The 18,661-nt window shown below is 43.7% G+C and overlaps 1 protein-coding gene across 1 annotated transcript in view; it reads left to right on the top strand.

The window, feature by feature from the left end:
• EXT2 (exostosin glycosyltransferase 2) overlaps nucleotides 1–18,661 on the top strand; it is a gene marked incomplete at its 3' end in the record, with an annotated part of 111,147 nt that overhangs the window by 35,699 nt on the left and 56,787 nt on the right. The window contains exon 7 of the mRNA XM_084230598.1: nucleotides 12,709–12,840. Within this exon, the coding sequence (XP_084086724.1) occupies nucleotides 12,709–12,840 (132 nt within the window). The remainder of the gene's footprint in view (nucleotides 1–12,708; nucleotides 12,841–18,661) is intronic.

Below are 18,661 nucleotides of genomic sequence, written 5' to 3'. Positions count from 1 at the left end.
CTCGATCCCCGGCTGCTCCCCGGCCACCGGAGGCGGGTCCCGTATGGCGCGCGGACCTCTCCTGCCGCCCGCTGCTCCCCTCAGCAGTGTACTTCGGTCCCTCTGCCTGCTCTGCTCCCCGCTCTGGCTCTGGTGAATTCTCTCACCCTCCCGCGCTTCTGACTGTGCCCAGTGCATGTATAAACAAAACAAACCAGCAAACAAATAAATAGAGCATGCCTCTATAAAAAAAAAAATTTTGAAAAAAAAAAAAAAGAAATTTCTTGGTCATAGGGATATTCTCAGAAGGTTTTTCCAACATCATTCAAGGTAAACTTTTACCAGGTCTTGCCCCACTGTGTTGGGGCAGAGTTTAAATGCTTCGGCTACATTGACTAAAAGCATATGGGACTACGGTGGGCAAAGAGAGGTTTCTGGAAAAGTTGGGTCAAAGGGTCATTGACTGGATTCCACTCTTAGGCTGCACCGTCCGCCCCCCTCAGTGCATGCCCTCCTACCAGAGTTAAACCAATAAGGAGCAGGGTCAATAAGCCCTTTCATGAATCTTTCAGTGGCTCTGTTTTGTCATCTGTAAAATGGGGATACTGTCCTTGGTTGGGAAAATTGAAATAAATTAATGTAAATGAAGCACTTAAGGTAGTGCCTGGTACATAGCAGATGCTTAGATTAATCAGTGGTGTTTATTGAGCTCCTGTTTTTTCCAAGGTTCTGAGTGCTGGGATAGGTTAATCGAATTAACCAGCTAATCAAAACGTTGAAAATCTCTGCCTGCATGAGACTTCCATTCCTCTAGGGGGAGTGTCAGGTGGTGATGGTGACGAGGATGATGGCATCAGAAATGTGGGCAGCACAATGACCTGCATCATTCAGTTCACTTTTCTCAGCCTTTCCCCAGGAACAGTTGCCTTTTACACCGAAAAGGATGTCTTTGGAGGTGGGGGGGCATCTCTGGGCCGACTACGATGGCTTATAGGCTGCTTCTCTTGTCTTCATTCTCTGTTTTCCACCTAATTGCAAACGGCTCCTATTCTGAATCCTAGTTCATGGCTCAAAGAAAGAAAGAAATTTGAAATCCCCAATTCGTTACTTGCCTTTCTTTGTCCCATATTTTTTTTTTTTAAGATTTTATTTTATTTATACAAGAGCTGGGGTATAGGCCAGAGGCACAGAAGGGTGAGAGGATTCACCAGAGACAGAGCAGGGAGCAGAACAGGCAGCCCAACTGAGAGCACTGCTGAGGGGAGCAGTGGGTGAGACAGGAGAGGTCTGCTGCACCATGTGGGAATCTCCCTGGCTGGCCAGGAATCGAATCTGCGCTGCAGAGGCTGCGGACAGCTTCACAGCACTTCGCTCAACCTGCTGCACTACTGGGGAGGCCCTCTTTGTCCCATATTCTAGTTCTTTCTCTGTGTCTTTTCTCTAATGATAACTTAGGTTTTTACACCCTTTAGAGGAACCGACCATATAATCTGATGCTACATGAGCCTGTAAAAAGTTTGTAAGTACATCATATTGACCCTTGAAGAAGCAGCTTGTCTCATGAAAAGCTATTGTGAACTTCACGGCGCAGGGTATTTTTCCATCAGAAAGTACTTCTGTGGATTGTTCGCTCAGACCTCTTCCTTCTATTTTGTGATCACTGAGGATTAAATGCTGTGCGTATTCTTGAGTACCCGCATGTGGAGCTACGTCCACATTCATTCCTTAATCAGTCCTCATAAATACAAATACTGAGACGAGATGAACAGAAGGAAATCTTTGCTTCGAATTGGATGACATGTGCTTACATTTGGGCCTCTGGGTATTTTCCAGCCAGTTTTGTTCAGAATAGGACTTGAGTGCTGGTTCATGTACTTGCTTGTTTTCCTAACCTTTGTGTGACTCATACTTTTGCATGTAAGAATGAGATCTAGAACTCCCAGAAAGTAAGCTGCACAAAGGGAAGTTGTAGTGTATTCAACTTTTCATGCTGGATGGGACTGATGCTGAGTCCTTCAGACATTCTTGGCAGCTTGTAAGGAAGAGTTTTCCTGAAAGATTTTTCCAACATCACTGTTTCAAGACATTTTCATTGCTTTGCCAGAAGATGGGATTAAATTTGGGTGGTTAAGAGATGGTTAACAAGACTGCTAGGAGTGGAGAAAGTTAGATTGAAAGGAGTAAGTAGTCTGCTGTCAGCCAAGAGGAAAGGTTGTGAGAAAGTTCTCAAAGTCCAAAGAAGGACTCCTCTCTGAGGAGCGAAAGTCCCTTTATATGGCACAGACTCCCAGAACTGTGTTTGTTAATATTAAGGTGATTTCTTTTTCTTTCCACTACCTGCATGCTAGCTGGGTAGAGACTATTTTAAATAAGATAAAATAACAACAAACCTACTGTGGATTCTAAATTCTAATATGATGACTAGAAATGTGAAATAAGGTAAAAATAAAATTGAGGTTAAATCCTACGTGGGATTAATTCCTGGGAATAATTATTGGGCCCTTTTATAAGACCTAGGAGAGGAGCAAAAATTTCTTCACTAAGGAGGGGTGCATTAGATCTGGCACTGGGCAGTGGCTGCATTTAAAATGAGCCTCAGCTGTTCCCCTGGAGCAACTCAGCTTAAAATAGATCCCTCAGGGTTAAGCCAAGTCTAGTCCCGCTTTGTCGCCGCCTTTGGGAAGATGGAGTGTAACAGTGAGGATGACGTTCTGTCTCCTTAATCCACTCCAGTTTTCCATGATGCATAGACCTTACTCTAGAGGAACTGCAGGGTCCCAGTATAAAGAACTGAAGAGTGCATGGGCCTGTTTCTTCAATCTTTGCTCTTTGGTGGGACTGGTTAATTTTTCTTTGTATTGGGCCTCCCTGGTGGCACAAGGGGTTAAGATGCAACCTATGAAGCTCTCCGCAGCCACTGCAGCGTGAGTTCTGTCCCCCGGCTGGCCAGGGAGCAATCTACATGGCGCAACAGACCTCTCCTGAGTCACCTGCTGTTTTCCTCAGCAGTGTGTTTCTGTTGATCTGCCTGCTCTGATCCCCACTCTGTCTCTGGTGAATCCTTTCACCCCCCCCCCCACAACTCTGGCCTGTACCCCAGTTCTTGTATGCATAAATAAATAAATCTTTAAAATTTTTTTTCCTTGTATTGTGGGTCTAGCAGCCCAGAGTTTTTAGTTTAGCTGGGAAGATTAGCTCCTTACAACCCTCCTGAAAAAAAATGGGGTGAAGAATAGGTGCTGACTCAGTGTAGTCATAAGCAGTAGATAAACCTTGATGTACAGATAAGATTTTAAAAAAATTAATGAAAAAATTTTAACAATGAAACAATTAACAAACTTTATTTTTTAAAGCATTTTTAAAGTAAAATTGAGCAGGGTATGGAGTGTTTCTCTAGACTCTTCCCCTGCAGATACGCAACCTACCCCATTGCCAGCTTCTGCAGTGCCTGTCACAGTCACACCTGCACAGACATAGATAGTGTCGTCACCCCAAGTCCGTAATTTACACTGGGGCTCACTCTTAGTGTCGTACATTGTGTGGATTTTGACAAATGCATAATGGTACGTGTCTACCATTGCCCTCTCAAACGAGTGGTTTCACTGCCCTATAAATCCTGTGCTCTGTGCTCCCTCTCTCCAGCCCCTCACAGCTACTGATCTTTGTCATTTGTTATATTCTCTCTCTTATTAACTTCTGTGACTCTCTTTCCTTCCTTAACTTTTCCGTATGTCTCATTCCTGGTCTCTATTCTTTCTTTTTTTAAAAAGATTTATTTATACAAGAACTGGGGTACAGGACAAAGGCGCGGGAGGGTGAGAGGATTCACCAGAGACAGAGTTGGGAGCAGAACAGGCAGACGGACCGAAGACACTGCTGAGGGGAGCAGCGGGCGAGACAGGAAAGGCCTACCATGCCAGGAATCTACCTGGCTGGCCAGGAATCGAACCCGCGCTGCAGAGGCTGCGGACAGCTTCACAGCGCTGCTCAACCTGCCGCAACACCAGGGAGGCCCTTCTCTCACCTTTCTAAACCTCTCTCCCTAGCCCCAGCCACCCTGCCCCCAGCATCCTGCTTCATCTTGTGTCCTTCCCCCGGCTCCATACATTCTATCCAGTGACCTTTCCTCCCTCACCTCAGCAACCACATTTTGTTTACAAATGTCAGCTAGTCTATGATTTTGCCAGTTCACCTGTGATGATTTCTTGTTTTACTTACATATGAAAACATGTAATACTTGTGTTTATATTTCTGATATGCCTTACTACACAGAATTTCCTCAAGCGCCTTCCATTTTGCTGTCATGGTAGCGTTTCATCTTTCCTCATTGCTGAGGAGCACCCCGTGGTGTGGCTGAGCCACCTGCTCTGAGTCCAGCCCTCTACCCGTGAGCACTTAAGTAGCTTCCATGCCCTGGCTGTCGTGAATAGTGCTGTACTAAACATTGTAGAGTGTATAATTTTTTGAAACGATGGTTTCATATTCTTTGGATGGATGACCTAAAGCTTGCTGGGTCATATGTTATTTCCATTTTTAGTTTTTTAAGGTAAAGCTGGATCACTTTCCAGGTTGGCTGCATGCATTTACATTCCCACCAACACTGAATTAGGGTTCCTCTCTCCCCACATCCTCCCCAGCACTTCTTGAAATTAAGGTATGATTGGCATTGATAACATTATGTTAGTTTCAGGGGTACAACATAATGATTTGATATTTGTGACATGGTTACCATGATTAAGTCTACTTACCATTCATCATCACACATAGTTACAAATATTGTTTTTCTTGTGACGAGAACTTTAATATGGACCCTCTTCAGATGGGTTTCTTTTGTTTAGTACCATGCATTTAAGTACCCCTCCCCCCCATGTCTTTTCATGGCTTTTCACGACTCATTTCTTTTTAGTGCTGAATAAGGCTTGGTTGTCTAAATGGAGCACAGTTTACTTCTTCATTCAGCTACTGAAGCATATGTGAGTTGTTTGCAAGTTTTGGCAATTATGAATAAAGTTGCTATAAATGTCTGTGTAAGTTCTTTGTGTGAACAAAGATTTTCAATTCCTTTAAATAAAACCACGGAGTGCAATTGCTGGATTGTGTGGTGAGAGTATGTTTAGTTTTGCAAGAAACTGCCAACTGTCTTCCAAAGTGACTCTGCCATTTTGCATTTCCAGTGGCAGCAGATGAGAGTTCCTGCTGTTACACATCCTTGCTAGCAGTTGGTTTGTCGGTGCTTTGGATTTTGCCCATTCTAATAACTGTGTAGTGGTATCTTGTTTAATTTGAAATTTCCTAATGATGTATGCTGAGCCTCTTTTCATATACCTATTGGCATTTGTGTATTTTCTTTGATGAGCCGTCTTCTGTACAGATTTTTTGCCCATTTTTTGCTTTTATTATGTATATTCCTTTCTTTGCTTTTTAAACGTATATTTTATAATTTTCTACCTTCCTGGATTCTATAATTACTTTGCATATTTCTTGCTGATTCTCTTAAGTCTTCCATATATAAAACCCTATCATTTCGTTGCATTGATTTTTGTGTTTAAGGAAATGAAATTCATATTACGTTCTTTACATAAGATGACAGTATCAAAAATATATTTCACTGGATATAAAACAAGACTCCACTAGCCATTGCTTAAATAAAATGAGGGCTTATTTTCTCACATCAAGAGGGATCCAGGCATAGATAATACAGGGCACGTACAGTGACTCAGTGGTGGCACTGGGAAGCAGGGTTCTTTCTGTATTCTGTGCTGTCACCTTCAGCAAGCTGGCTTTTTAACCCAATTACAATACTTTTCTTTCACCTCCAGACAGCCATGTCTATTCCAGGTATGCAGAAGTGGGAAATCCAAGGAAGAAAGCCAAAAGACTTGTAGCAAGACTTTATCTTCTTATTTATGAAAATTCATATATCCAGGGACAATACCTCGATGCCAATGCTGTGTTATGTGACCATCCATTGCTGCAGGAAAGGCCAGGAAATATAGTATTTTAAGTTGGTTTTGTTCGTTACGATGATTGGAGGTGGTGAGTGTTGGGTGGATGAGTATTAGTCTATCACAAGAATAATCTGGACTGTGGGAAGTGGGGGTAGGGGAAGAGCTCTCTTCTGCTAATGCGCGATGTGTGTGTGGTATGTCTACTTATGTGCCTGTACAATCTCAGCAGGTATTGCTTGAATATAATAGTTTGGATTTTATTTATTTAAAGATTATTACTTGAGCTTCCATATTTGCTCTCATGGTTTTTTCTACCCTCATCATAAGGGCTTTCTTTTTCTTTTTCCTTCAGCAACAAACATTTTTTTCCTCACAGTTCTGGAAATAGAAAGTCCAAGGTCACAGTGTTACCAGGGTTGGATTCTTCTCTCTTTGGCCTTTGAGGGGTGTCTCCTCACTGTGTCTTCCATGGTCTTCCCTCTGTATTGCTCTATGCCTGGGGTGCCCTGTGACCTGCACCTGTGAGGGGCTGCTGCACAGGCTCCTGTAGCAAGCGCCCCGTTGACAGGTGCTGTGCTCCAGCCTGGAGGCGCTGGTGAGCACTCCAGGTATATTCCCACTCTCCTTCGTTCTCACTCAAGTGCTGTCCTCTTGCTTGGAAATGTAGCGATCCAACTAGAAGGGCCATGTTATCAGTATAAAATTCTGTCATCTCCTTTGATGTGTTTTTACTACTTCTAATTCTATCTTCTGATTAGTTGGCTTTATTTACTTCCTTCAGGAATGGAGATGAGTGAATTGTAACACTGGAATCCCATCCTAGCTCTCCTCTTTCCCTTCCCCGCTCCCACCCCCAGACAGTGTTGATACGTGACAGAGACACTCAGGGGCAGGCTGGGGAGGATAGCACTCGCACTTCTGTTTGTGCGGCACCAGCACCAGCAGGGAGCTTTGTGAGTGCCCGCGCGCTGCATCCTCACAGTCCCCTGAGCAGGGCCAGGGTCCCGTCAGACAGTTTCACAAAGCATAGAGGCTCAGCAACTTCAAATTCTGCAGGATGCTCATAGCCCTTCTCCATCCTTCACTTGCTTCCTTTCAACATTTGTTACTGGTGACCCTGTTGGCTCTGTTACTGAAAATCAAAGCGATTAACCATATTGAGTTGATGTGTCAGCTAAAGTGCCAGTTTCAGTTGGAAGTACCTATTTGCTTGTGATAGTTTTAGCTTAACCAACTCCTTACCCTTCAGGAACATTATGATTCTCATGTTTGAAAATGTCATCAGGCCTCTTGGTTCTCATGTTTTGAAGTTTGCATGTTGTATAAAACGACGGCAGACAGTTGAAATGCTTTGTTCAAGGTTATTGGTGTAGCCAATTCATGTGACTTCACTCTTCAGCTGTGTAGCTTCCACAGGCTAGAGTGACTGGGAGATTGGCACAGCCACAGAAGAAGAATCCCTAGCTTAAACTTCTCAGAGATAAATGTGGCCCATGGGTGTGTGTGTGTGTGTGTGCGCGTGCGCGTGTGTGTGCGTGTGTGTGTGTGTGTATAGAAACCCAAGAATAATAAGCATTTACATTTACTCTCTGGATGAGAATAGTGGTGCTTTCTTGTGTCCCCAGCGTAGCTGAAAACTCTTTCCTCTCTGCTGGCCTCAGGTCCTGGAGGGGCTGTAAATTACACTGCATTCTAAACACTTCAAGGTGTTAGAGGACCTGTAGAAACAATTAAGTCGGTGAAGTTCACTTATCCTCAGGCTGAGACATTTGAGCTGTGATTACTGGCAAAGCTTGCTTCCTTTCCTGGTGAAGTGTGTTTTGGTGGACAGAATGAGATGATTTGAATCATTTTAAATTAGAGATTCCACCCTACAGCTGTCCCTCGGGCTGGCATTTTAAGTGCATTTGTTACCAGTCATTGTTTCCCGTGGCCCCTTTGAGGCTCGAGGCTGCCCTCTCCCTGCCGATCAGCATAAGCATGAAATTTGGGAGTGCTTAGGTTTGAGTGTGGTTTAATTGGAATATGACTTAAGATAAAAGAATGCATGATGAACCCATTTGTGGAGAAAAGGTAGATATTTAAGATGTGTGTTTATGTGTGGGCTCATGCTTAGCACATTTTTATACCTTTTTGTTTCCTGAAGAAGGACTGTTTCTAAAGCTGACATTGTGCTGGGACTTTTACTCCTCTAGAATGGGGTGGGAAAAGTGTGGATTAAGAGCTAGAAACGATGGATTTGAGTTGCGATTCTGCCACTTCATATCTTTGTTGCATTTTCCCCACATCTGAAATGAAACTTGCATCTCCCCCAAGTAGGAGATGAGCTGGTCATAGAAAGTAGATGGGATCTTCCGTACAGAAGTGCTTTGCAGTAGGTAGAACATTCTAACATCTGCAGAGATGCTAATTAAAACATGCCGGTTTCTAAACCCAGGAATTCATAGTCTGGCTGGACAGAGGAAATCAGTCATCTGAAATAACGGTAATGCAGTCACAGAACAGTCTATAACTGACTTAGCAGGGCGAGGATATAAGTGCTATGGGATTTTATAGTATGGAGGGATTTCTGTTTGGGATTTCACAGAGAAGTCAGTTCTTCCGGGTCTCATGAAATGTTAGGTATTTTGACTGGGTGATGGAGGGAGAGCAGTGCCATGGCTTTCAGCGGGAAAGAGCTGGAACAAATAGGGCACACGGACACAGCGGCAGCAGCCTCCAGGCTGCCACCAGACGACAAGCCACAGGACAGCTCAAGTCAGAGGCCCTTGGAAGTTAGACTTGTGTTTCAGCTGTGCTTGAGTAGGAGAAAGTCTCATGATGCTTTACCTTCTTGTAATTCACGGAGAGAATGGTAGTCACGCTACTCAGAAGTTAGCCTAAGTTTTAACTAATACAGGAAACTAACAGAGGAATCAGAACCAAAGTCCACAAGCCTAAACTAAAAGTATCTTCTTTTTCCTGCCTCTTATCGGTTATGTTTCCAGTTGGCTTAGTTTAAAATTTCATGTTTACCCTCTTATGTATGTCCTAAGCCCAGGGTTTCTAATGGAATCAGAGGTCTGGTGAAGCTGGAGAGCCCATATAGACATAGACGAGCACCTTTACCCTGCTTTGTAGAAACTGAGTTTAAACTCTGTTTGCAAAGGAAGTTGTCTCCTTTCAAAAGACTATCTTAGACCTTGACCGAGTTGCTGGCATGGAATAATACTGTCCAAAAAAGTATAAAAAGCTTAGATTAAATAGCAGTTTAGAGGCATTGGAGAGCAATGCAGTCAACACTTGAAGGGCTGTGGTTTCTGACAGAAAGGAAACACGTCATTGTGTAGCTGAGAGCACTTTCTCATTCACAGTTCAAGGGTATGCAGTCCTGGCACAAAGCAGCAAGCAGTCACACAGAGCTTAGAGTTTGGACTTGGGAGCTACCAAAGAATCTGGGAATTGGGAAACCATAGAGAAGTCTGCAAAAAATGGACATACAGGCTTCTCTTGAGATGTTTGCCAACTCCTAGGTACTTAGCCTCAGAGCAAGTCTCCAAGAATCCTGCAGAGAGAAGCAACAGGCAGCTAAACAAGCTTTGCACATGTTCCAGCACCATATATGGGCCCATGGTGAGGTATAGGTCAGTGTTTGAAGCCTGTTGAGATGGAGCATCTTGCGACATAGCCCAGACTTTATTTGAAGGTCCCAAGGGCCACACCTTAAAACTAAGGGAAAACTGAGGAAAAAAACTTAAAACGAACCAGTTGCGGCATGGAAGTGGTCTGACTGCACTCTCTGTGCCTGCAGAGAATATTTATACTCTGTTAGGAAGAGGATCTGAGCCTTTAATGTCTGGAATCCAATGAAAAATTAAAAGGCCTACTAGAAATGAAGTCAGATGACCAACATGAAGAGAAAACACAGATAGCAGAAAGAGACCCACAGGTGATTTAGATGTTGTATTTTTCAGTCAGGCACTATGTTCAATAAAACAGAAGAATTTCAACAAAGATATGAAATCTACTTTTAAAAAAGACAAATGGAAAATCTGAAACTGAAAGATACAGACTCAGAAATGAAGAATTCAATATGTGATTTAACAGTTTAGATACACTCTCTCAGCTTAGAGGGTTACTGAACTGGGGGAAAAATAGCAGAGAAATTGAAGCACAGAGGGAAAAAGTACAGAAAAGACAATAGGAGACACATGGGGCATGGTGAAACCATTTCACATCTGCATGTACTTGGAATCCTAGAAGAAGAAAGTGTGACCTAACCATTGTTTAAAGAAATACAGACCAAGAGTTTTCCAAAACAGTACAGGCCTCAAAGCACGGGTTAAAAAAGTTCCATACTGGAACTTAGTGGGATGTGTTCAGAGGGCCCTGTAGTGCACATCGTAGTTAAACTGGTATGAGCCAAAGACAGAGAAATGATAAATGCAGTCAGAAATTAAAACATTTTATTTCTAAAAGATCAACAATGGCACTGACAGCTGATTTATTAGCTGATTTATAGTTGGATGACGGCAGAAGAGAGTGGAATTTTATTTTGATATGCAGAGACAGTGGAATTTTATTTTGATGTGTGGAAGAAAGATTGTTGCTGACCTAGAATTCTCTACCCAGCAGAAATATCCTTCGAAAATGAATGGAGACCCAGGGGTGAGGTAGGAGGGGAGGAACTTTCAAACAAATGAACACAGAGAACATTGCTGTCAGTGGACAGCAAATAGCAAAGTTCTTTATGTAGCAGGGAGATCATTTGAGATGAAAGTTCAGATGTGAGTGAAGGAATGAAGAGTATCAGAAAGGGCAACTATGGCAAATGAAAACGAGAATCTGTGGTTAAAATCTGTGGTTAATGGTATCTTTTATGGGGTTAAAAGTATGTTGAAAAAATACGTGAGTAGCACAACAGACAGCAGAGGACAAATGAAGGTTCTTGCTTGATTTGATAAGTTGTTAAATGACTGATTTGAAGGGTAATCTATACGTCAGTGCTGTTAAATTGCTAGGAGCGAGAACAGAATAACCAGTAAGCTAATGAATATACAACAGCTATAAAATTTGACTAATTCCAAAGGCCAGAAAGGTGAAAGAAAGGAACCAAGAAGAGGTGAAGCAGATAGAGTGATCATATGCTTCAGCTCTGCCACATTACACTTGAAAGTATAAATGGACTGTATGTAAAATTGGAAGCCAAAGATTTTTGGATGGGATCCAATGTTAAATATTCAAATCCATTTCTGTGCTATTTACAAGAGATAATCCTGTGATAAGCTTTTAAGGCACAAATTTGAAAATAAGAGTATGAGGAGTAAACACACAGGTATACACACATATACACACAGAAGATGGAAAAAATCAGTGTAAGGATGTAGATTATTTAGACAACACTAATAACTTGTCCTACTTGTCCTACTTGGAACAGAGAGAACATTTTACCCATCAGCTGCAGAATACACATTATTTTAAAATGGGCACTGAGCATTTACAAAAATAAGCAAGGTGCTGGGTCATGAATCAAGTTTAAATAAATTGCAAAGTATTGAAATAACACGTATGCTCTCTAACCACAGTGCAATCTAAGTAGAAATTAGTAACAAAAATATACAAATGAAAAATCCCTAAATGTTTGGAACTTAAACACTGTGCTTGTAATTGACCCATGGGTCAAATAAGCATCACAATGGAAATTAGATTTTTTTACATAAATTATAATAAAAATGACATGTAAATTCACAGGATGCATTTTAAAATAGTGCATAGAAGTAAATTTATAGCTTTACAGGCATATATTAGCAATGAAGGAAGATGGAAATCAGTTATCTAAACTTCAGTTTCAAGAAGCTAAATGTAAGGCTAATTAAAGTCCCTCAAAATAGAAGGAAATAATAATGATAAAGGCAGAAATGAACAAAAAAGAAGCATGTGATAAAGAAAATCAGCAAAACCACAAGTTAGTTTTTTGAAAAGATTATTAAAATTAGTAAACCTCTAAAGATTGATCAAATAAAAGAGAAAGCATAGATTATCAACACCAGGAATGTAAAGAGGTGTACTGCTATATTCTATAGGCATTTAATGATGTTAATACACACTTTCAGTTCAGTAAGTTTAACAATTTCGATGAAATGAGCATATTCCCTAAAAATAACTACTCACGAAAACTACTTACAAAACTTTCCTATGTCTGTGGAGGAAAGTCCATATTTAAAACCTCACACCAAAAATCACCTGTACTGGATGGCTTTTTGGTGAATTCTTCTTAACCTTTTGAGAAAGAAATAATGCCAATCTTGCATAAAATTTCTCAAAGAACAGAAGATGGAAAACTGAACCTTGTTACAAGCTGAATTAAATACTGCATTTGTGTGAGATTCAGTAGTGTGCACATAAAAATCACAGGAACGATTACTTGTAGCAGGGTGAGATGTGACAGGGAAGCAGCATAGGAAATCTCCCAGGGTGCTGGAATGTTCTGTGTCTTCGGATATTAATTACAAGAGTATGTGTATATTAGTATATACTTAAGATCTGAGCACTTATGTATCATATATATTTATATCAAAGAACTATAAACTTACTCTGGTATAACACATCGATATTTTCATCCTCACATAGTTTCTCTTATGTCTAAATTGAATCCAGTGTGCATTTCCTCAAACAGCAGGGGGCATTTGCTATAGGCTCCTTGTTCTTTGGGAATAAAGCAATTACCCAGACCCAGAGCTGCCTGTGACAGAGCACCTAGCTCTTCCAGTCTCTCACTGAATAAGTGCTGTTTTCTTTGCAGGCACGATGGTTCTGGGAAGCATACTTCCAGTCAATTAAAGCCATTGCTCTGGCCACCCTGCAGATTATCAATGACCGGATCTACCCATATGCCGCCATCTCCTATGAAGAATGGAATGACCCTCCCACCGTGGTAAGTGAATTCCAGTCCGCGCCATGTCAGGCATGGCCCAGCTGTTAGGATGGAAGAAAGGAAAATGTACTGAAGTTGTAAGGTCATTTGAATTCTAGCTTTCTAAGAGTGAGTGTGCTGTTTATACATGGGGGCCCCGTAAGGCCAGCTTCAATTTGCAATGATGACGAAAGTGAGAAATACGGAGGCAAGCAGATTCTAGCTTGTTTTAAATGTGCTTAGGGAAGACAGTATGTTTGTTTATTCCAGAGATAAATGGTGAGGTCTGGGTCTTGTTGGAAATCAGACTTCCTGATGACTTTTGCAGTTGTAATGCTTACAACTCTTGGAGAGGCTCTGTAAACAACTTAATAATAATAGCTCGTATTTTGAGTGCTTACTCTCTACCAGGGACTGTGCTCAGTGTTTTCTGCAGACCATTTCATTTAGCATATCCATCACCCACTGAGGAGAATAATCAGCAGAGTTGATGTAGAGGTATCACCCGTGGCCACCATCACTTGCTCAAGGCTGCAGCTGAGGCCCCTGGGTGTTTCTAGTAGAGAAATGGGGTGATCAGAAGCTGCTCTCTGCTTCTTTGCCCAAAGGTGTCACAGGCAGCAGCACCTGGGAGGTAGCAGCTCACTGGAGGCAGTGGCCACACCTTCTTTCTCCAGATAAGGCCTGAAGCTCTGGGGGCTGCCCAGCCATACTGCCTCCTGGCTGCTCTGGAGCATGCTGGTCTCCAGCTCGTAGACTGAAGGCTTTCACAGGGAGAGAACAGCCAGACAGACGCTTCTCTGTTCTCATCCTATTCCTCACTCTCCTCATCTCTGGATTCTCCCTTCTGTGCATACTGCTGTGTACTGCCGCCATCTTCATGTCGGACCCTCCCTCTCTCCCTCTTTTTCTCCAACGTTTAATTAGTGGCTACTGTGTGTCAGGCACTCCATTCTGGGCTGAGGATGCAGAAAAAGAAGACATGTCCCTCAGAGGGACTCTTCTCTAACTTGGGAAGCCAGTAAGGAAGGAAAACAACCATGGGGTAAGAAGTCCTGTAATAGAGGGGTGTAGAGACCTCAGGGGGCAGCTCCTTGCTGGGAGGCAGCAGCATACTTCCTGAGAAGGGGAGCCCAGGAGGAAGTACAGCTATGTGCACGTGGTAAATCAAACAAAACAACCATAAATGCCTTCCGTTTTGCTCCAGGTCAAAGAATATTTTAGGTATTCTGATCTCCATTCTTTCAATAGCCCTGAATACTGGAATTTTTGCTCCTCTTCTAGCTAAAAAATGATCTCACATGTATACATTTTTCAAGTGGAAGGTTCCCCCAGCACACGCGCCCTCTGTATGCGCCATGCTTTTCCCTCTCTGTGCCTTCACTGGTCCTCGCCCTGAGATATTTTCCTTCTTCGTCACTTCCGGGGTCCACGCTTTACCCAAATTGCAGTGGCATGAGGTTCTCTTAGACCCCCCTAAGCAGAAAGTAATCTGCCTTCATAACTCTTAGAGCTTTTTTATTTGGATTTCTTTTCTATCACTGAACATGCATAAAAGTATTATTTCCTATCAAATTTTTAGCATCTTAAAGGAATTTCTGAATTTTGTTGGTATTCTGTGTAATACCTGGTGTTAGTGGGAAGAAGGAGGGGCACCTTGGAGCCCCCAACTTTTGTGCTCTAAAGGGATTCCGCCCCTGCCACATAAAGACACAGCAGTCTCTTACTGACAAAGATCTTTAATAGAACGACTATACATAAACAGGGAATAAGAGAAAGGATATAGTTTCCCCATGAAACAACCCGTTTACCCATCCCCTTGTGGATAAATGCCCAGCAAATGGGGTTGGCCCAAAGCAGGGACACTGAAGCCCCAAAGCCTGCCACTAGTCTAAGGCACCTCCTGGCGGTGACCCATAGGGAAGGGGCAGGAAGGGCAGGCAAGCCTGGAAGGAAAGGAGCAAAATCAAAGCACAGGTCAAGCTAATGGCAGCCGTTGTCAGCCTCCGCCCAGGTCTCTCACCCATCTCACTCTACCTTCGCGACTCCATGTTTTTCCTCAGAGTCCCCCTAGTCCCTGGTGTTAAGTCCAAAGCCAAGAAGCAAGCAGGCCGTTTTTCTTTACACGTCTCTCTGCTCCACATATTTCCACCTGTGTTCTCTCCCCAGGCTTCTTCACATGTTCTCTCTCTTCTCTCGGCACTCAGCCCCACTCCTCAGCAGGTAGAGCAGGGAACCTGGAACCTTCCCTTTTTATGGAGAGTCTAATGTCACTCAAGGACAACTTAATGGGAGGTGCTTGATATATAAAGAAAGAAGGGAAGGGGGAAGATTGGGAGCCCAGGCTAGACCCTTCCAAGGCTTGCTCACATGCTGCTGTTGGCATCCAGTATTTTATTTGTCCTTTATCCTATTGGGAAGGTGGGGCAAGTGATAGATTTTACTCCTCATTAAAGTGGACACAGTGAGACTCAGTGCCTCTGTCTTGCCTGCAAGTCATGTAAACAGCGAGGATCCAACTTTGCTACCTGCAGAGTCTCTTGAGTGGTTTCTGGAGTTTTATAGGTGCCTTGGAGCCTCACCTGGGCTGAAACATTTCCACTTCCCAAATAGGTGATACAAGCTTCCTCTGCAGGAGGATTCACACATGTGAATTCATACATGGTGGCACTTCTGTGCTTTTATCTGCAACTCTAGGAAATGTTCAGTAAGAATAAGTGATTGGAATTTTGGTTCTCTGTCTTTCATAAGGCTACAGACTAGGAGAAAATCACATGAAATTTTGCAGCTTTGAAATAGATGTGTTTTAATTTAGGACAAAATGGCCAAAGTCCTGAACTCATCAGTTTGGGAAAGATCTTAAGTATAAAAAGCATAAATTTGATATGCAACTGGAAAAGATATTCTGTTTTCTTTCTTTGATTCTTTCTTAAATCGTCCCTTTAGGGTCATTTAGTGTTTGCTATGTTTCTGAGAACTGGGGTGATGAGAGCCCTATTTTAAAGCCATGGTTGTACTTTTCCTGCCTTCAATGAAAGCAGTTGACAGGAGGCCTGAGTAGAACTGATTTATTTATAGTTAACTCTCCCACCGCCCTTCAGAAATAGTTAACCTACTCTAGATGTGTGAGCCCAACCTGCAGGGGCATCTCCCCTCCAGATTCCATCAAATTCACAATATCAGACTCACTAAAATGGGAGTAGGTGTGGGTCTGGGTCAGTAAATCAAGGGGTTGTCTAGTTTTCTCAAGGATATGCTGTCAGAGCCTCCAGCTGTGCGCGGAGCTTGCTCAGACAGGAGTGGGAGGGCTGAGGAAAGAAAGTGTTTGGCCAGATGCCCCTGCCTTAGTTTAATAAAGTAAGCAAAGAGAGGAAGGAAGCCCGCGCGTGGGGTTGCGCAGGCGGTGCAGGGTACCTTGCAGAAAGCAGCTTCTTCTGTCACCAGCTGCGTTGCTGTTCTTACCTGTAGCCAGATAAGTGATGATTCTGTCACCCAGGCGGGCTGCACTGTCTAGCTTGGAAGTCCCACCTAGTGATTCTTGAGCATAAATCTGAAGTAGCACCTGTCTGGTTTGAAGAGATTGGCCCTTTGTTTTGAATCTTCTCTTTGGAAGCAATTTCTCACCAAATCCGGGTGCTATATGAGGGAAGGAGTTCATTGTCTTAGCTCCTTGCGTCTGGGCTGCCTGCGCATTACTGCGCTTTCAGTGTCACTTGTCTCCCTCTTTCACGGACATCAGCAAAGCCCTGTCCTCTCCTCACAAAGTCCATAAGAGTGACTTTCATGTCACTCTCACCTTGCCCCTTAGCAGACCTCAGCCTGACATCTGGAGGCCTGTGGAGCGGACACATGCCCTGCCTTACCTCTGGCGCTCTGCCAGATGTGAGCATGTGCCGGGGCACGGAGGCTGAGGCAAGCGAGCTCTGGCGTGGAAGGGGACAGGCCAACAGCTGTCTCCTCTTGGGTTTCTGGCATGTGACACCAAAACCGTGTCCTATCTGTGATAAGTTTTCAAAAACTAAATGTAATATAATCCTAAAATCATGTTGAAGAATGAAATGTTTTCTCATTTTTCTGTAATGTGACTGGAAAGATTATACCCCACCTTATCAATATGTCATAACTATATTTACCCGGTCCCTTTTGATGCTTCATTTTTGTTTTTAATTTTCTATCTTTGATAACATGAGTAGCAACCTCAGATGTTTTTCTTTTCTGCATAGACCAAAACCAGACCTAGAAGAGAAAAGAGAGATAGTAGGGAGCCCCATGGCCGTTAACAAACAATGGATGAGAAAAACAAGAAAGTGATTTAAAGTGGGTTTCAGGGCCTCCCCTGGAGGCGCAGCGGTTGAGCGCTGGGTTGTGAGGCTGCCCGCAGCCTCTGCAGCGCCAGTTCAATCCCCGGCCTCCGGCGAGGGCCCAACCAAAATAAATAAATAAATAAATAAATAAAGTGGATTTCAGCCTAATAATAAGGTTGAAAAACAAGACTTGTTCTATGAAGTCTAGTCCGAGTGGCGACTTAGCTGCAGCAGAGCTCCAGATGAGGATGGTAGACTTACCTGGAGTGCCTGTGAATCTCGGTCTAGATTTTGAAGCTGGATGGAGAAGGCATGGGTTGGTGGGAGCGCCAGGAGGAACAGGAATCAGAGCTATGGGTAAAATGGGGCTGAGTTTGCTGGAACCCCCTAGGTTCTCAGGGAAGTTGTTCTTGCACTGTAGTAGGCTGCAGGATCTCCTGAAAAACCTGCTAAATAAAACAGATGGCTCCCACTCCACTCCAAGTTTCAGATTGAGTGGATCTGGGGTGGGGTCCTACAAGACACATTTCTAGCAGGTTCCCAAATGGCGTTGATGCTGCTGGCCCAGGACCATAGTTTCCGTGGCATTGGTTCACATGGCGTGTCCTTGTCCCCAAGTAGAGAAGGCTCTCCCTCTTCCCCATCTAGTTCCTTTTCCTGACTCATGGGCTGAGGTCTAGAGATCTGCTTGGATCTACATCTGTCTCGGCTACACAGAGCACTCAGGGCTGCCAGTACCTACATGGCAGTGCTAGCGCGCAGCCTCCCTGTGGTTGTACCAGCTGCTGCAGGTGTCGCTCAGCTGTAAACACTGACAAGCAGCACAGGGCTCTGCAGGCTGCAGAAGCACCAGCTCTGCAGCACAAAGCTTCAAAAAGATACCAGGTTAACAGTCTGGCTCAACACTGTGCCCTTTAACTTCCAGGTTGTGGAATGTTTCTCTGGAATTTGAAGGTCTCCCCTGCCCCCCAGGAGGCCTTCTTGGCTTATTCTCCCTTCATGCTCCCACTGCCTAGATAGGAGACTGAAGTATGTGTGGAACTTAGACATTTCAGCTTCAATTTAAGTAAGTTCAAGCTTTTGAAAGTCTTGTTTTCGGAGACATCACTTGTAGGTCACACTTGTGCGAGCGATCTGCTGCCCTGCCCTAAATCCCAGACCTTCCCCTGAGCAGACTCTGCCTTGGAATTGCAGTGTACCTAGAGTTGCTCCTATGGAATCGAGCTGGGACATCTAGGCTCACTGGCAGCCAGGGAATGAGGAAAGCTGAGTTAGATCTGTGGTTGAAGAGGTACAAGAAGAACCAAAGAGTTTGGGGAGACTGATGGTCACATAGAAAGGGGTATGAGTAGGTCCCCATGGGGAGGATGTGCAGGGAATATGGAAAGATGAGCTCAGGGATGTGGCTGAGGCAGCGGGTGGATCAGGTTATTTCCTTTGAGCACCCCAGACCCTGCCTAGAGACAGACCCCGTGCCTGTTCACGCACATCTGTGCGGCCCCCCAGTGGAGGCGCTGGGGCGTCTGCACACCTTGTTT

Source organism: Talpa europaea (genome assembly GCF_964194135.1).
Source record: "Talpa europaea genome assembly, chromosome: 1".
NCBI classification, from domain to species: domain Eukaryota; kingdom Metazoa; phylum Chordata; class Mammalia; order Eulipotyphla; family Talpidae; genus Talpa; species Talpa europaea.
Note: the sequence above shows the minus strand (reverse complement) of the source record. Positions and strands in the feature narration are given on the sequence as shown.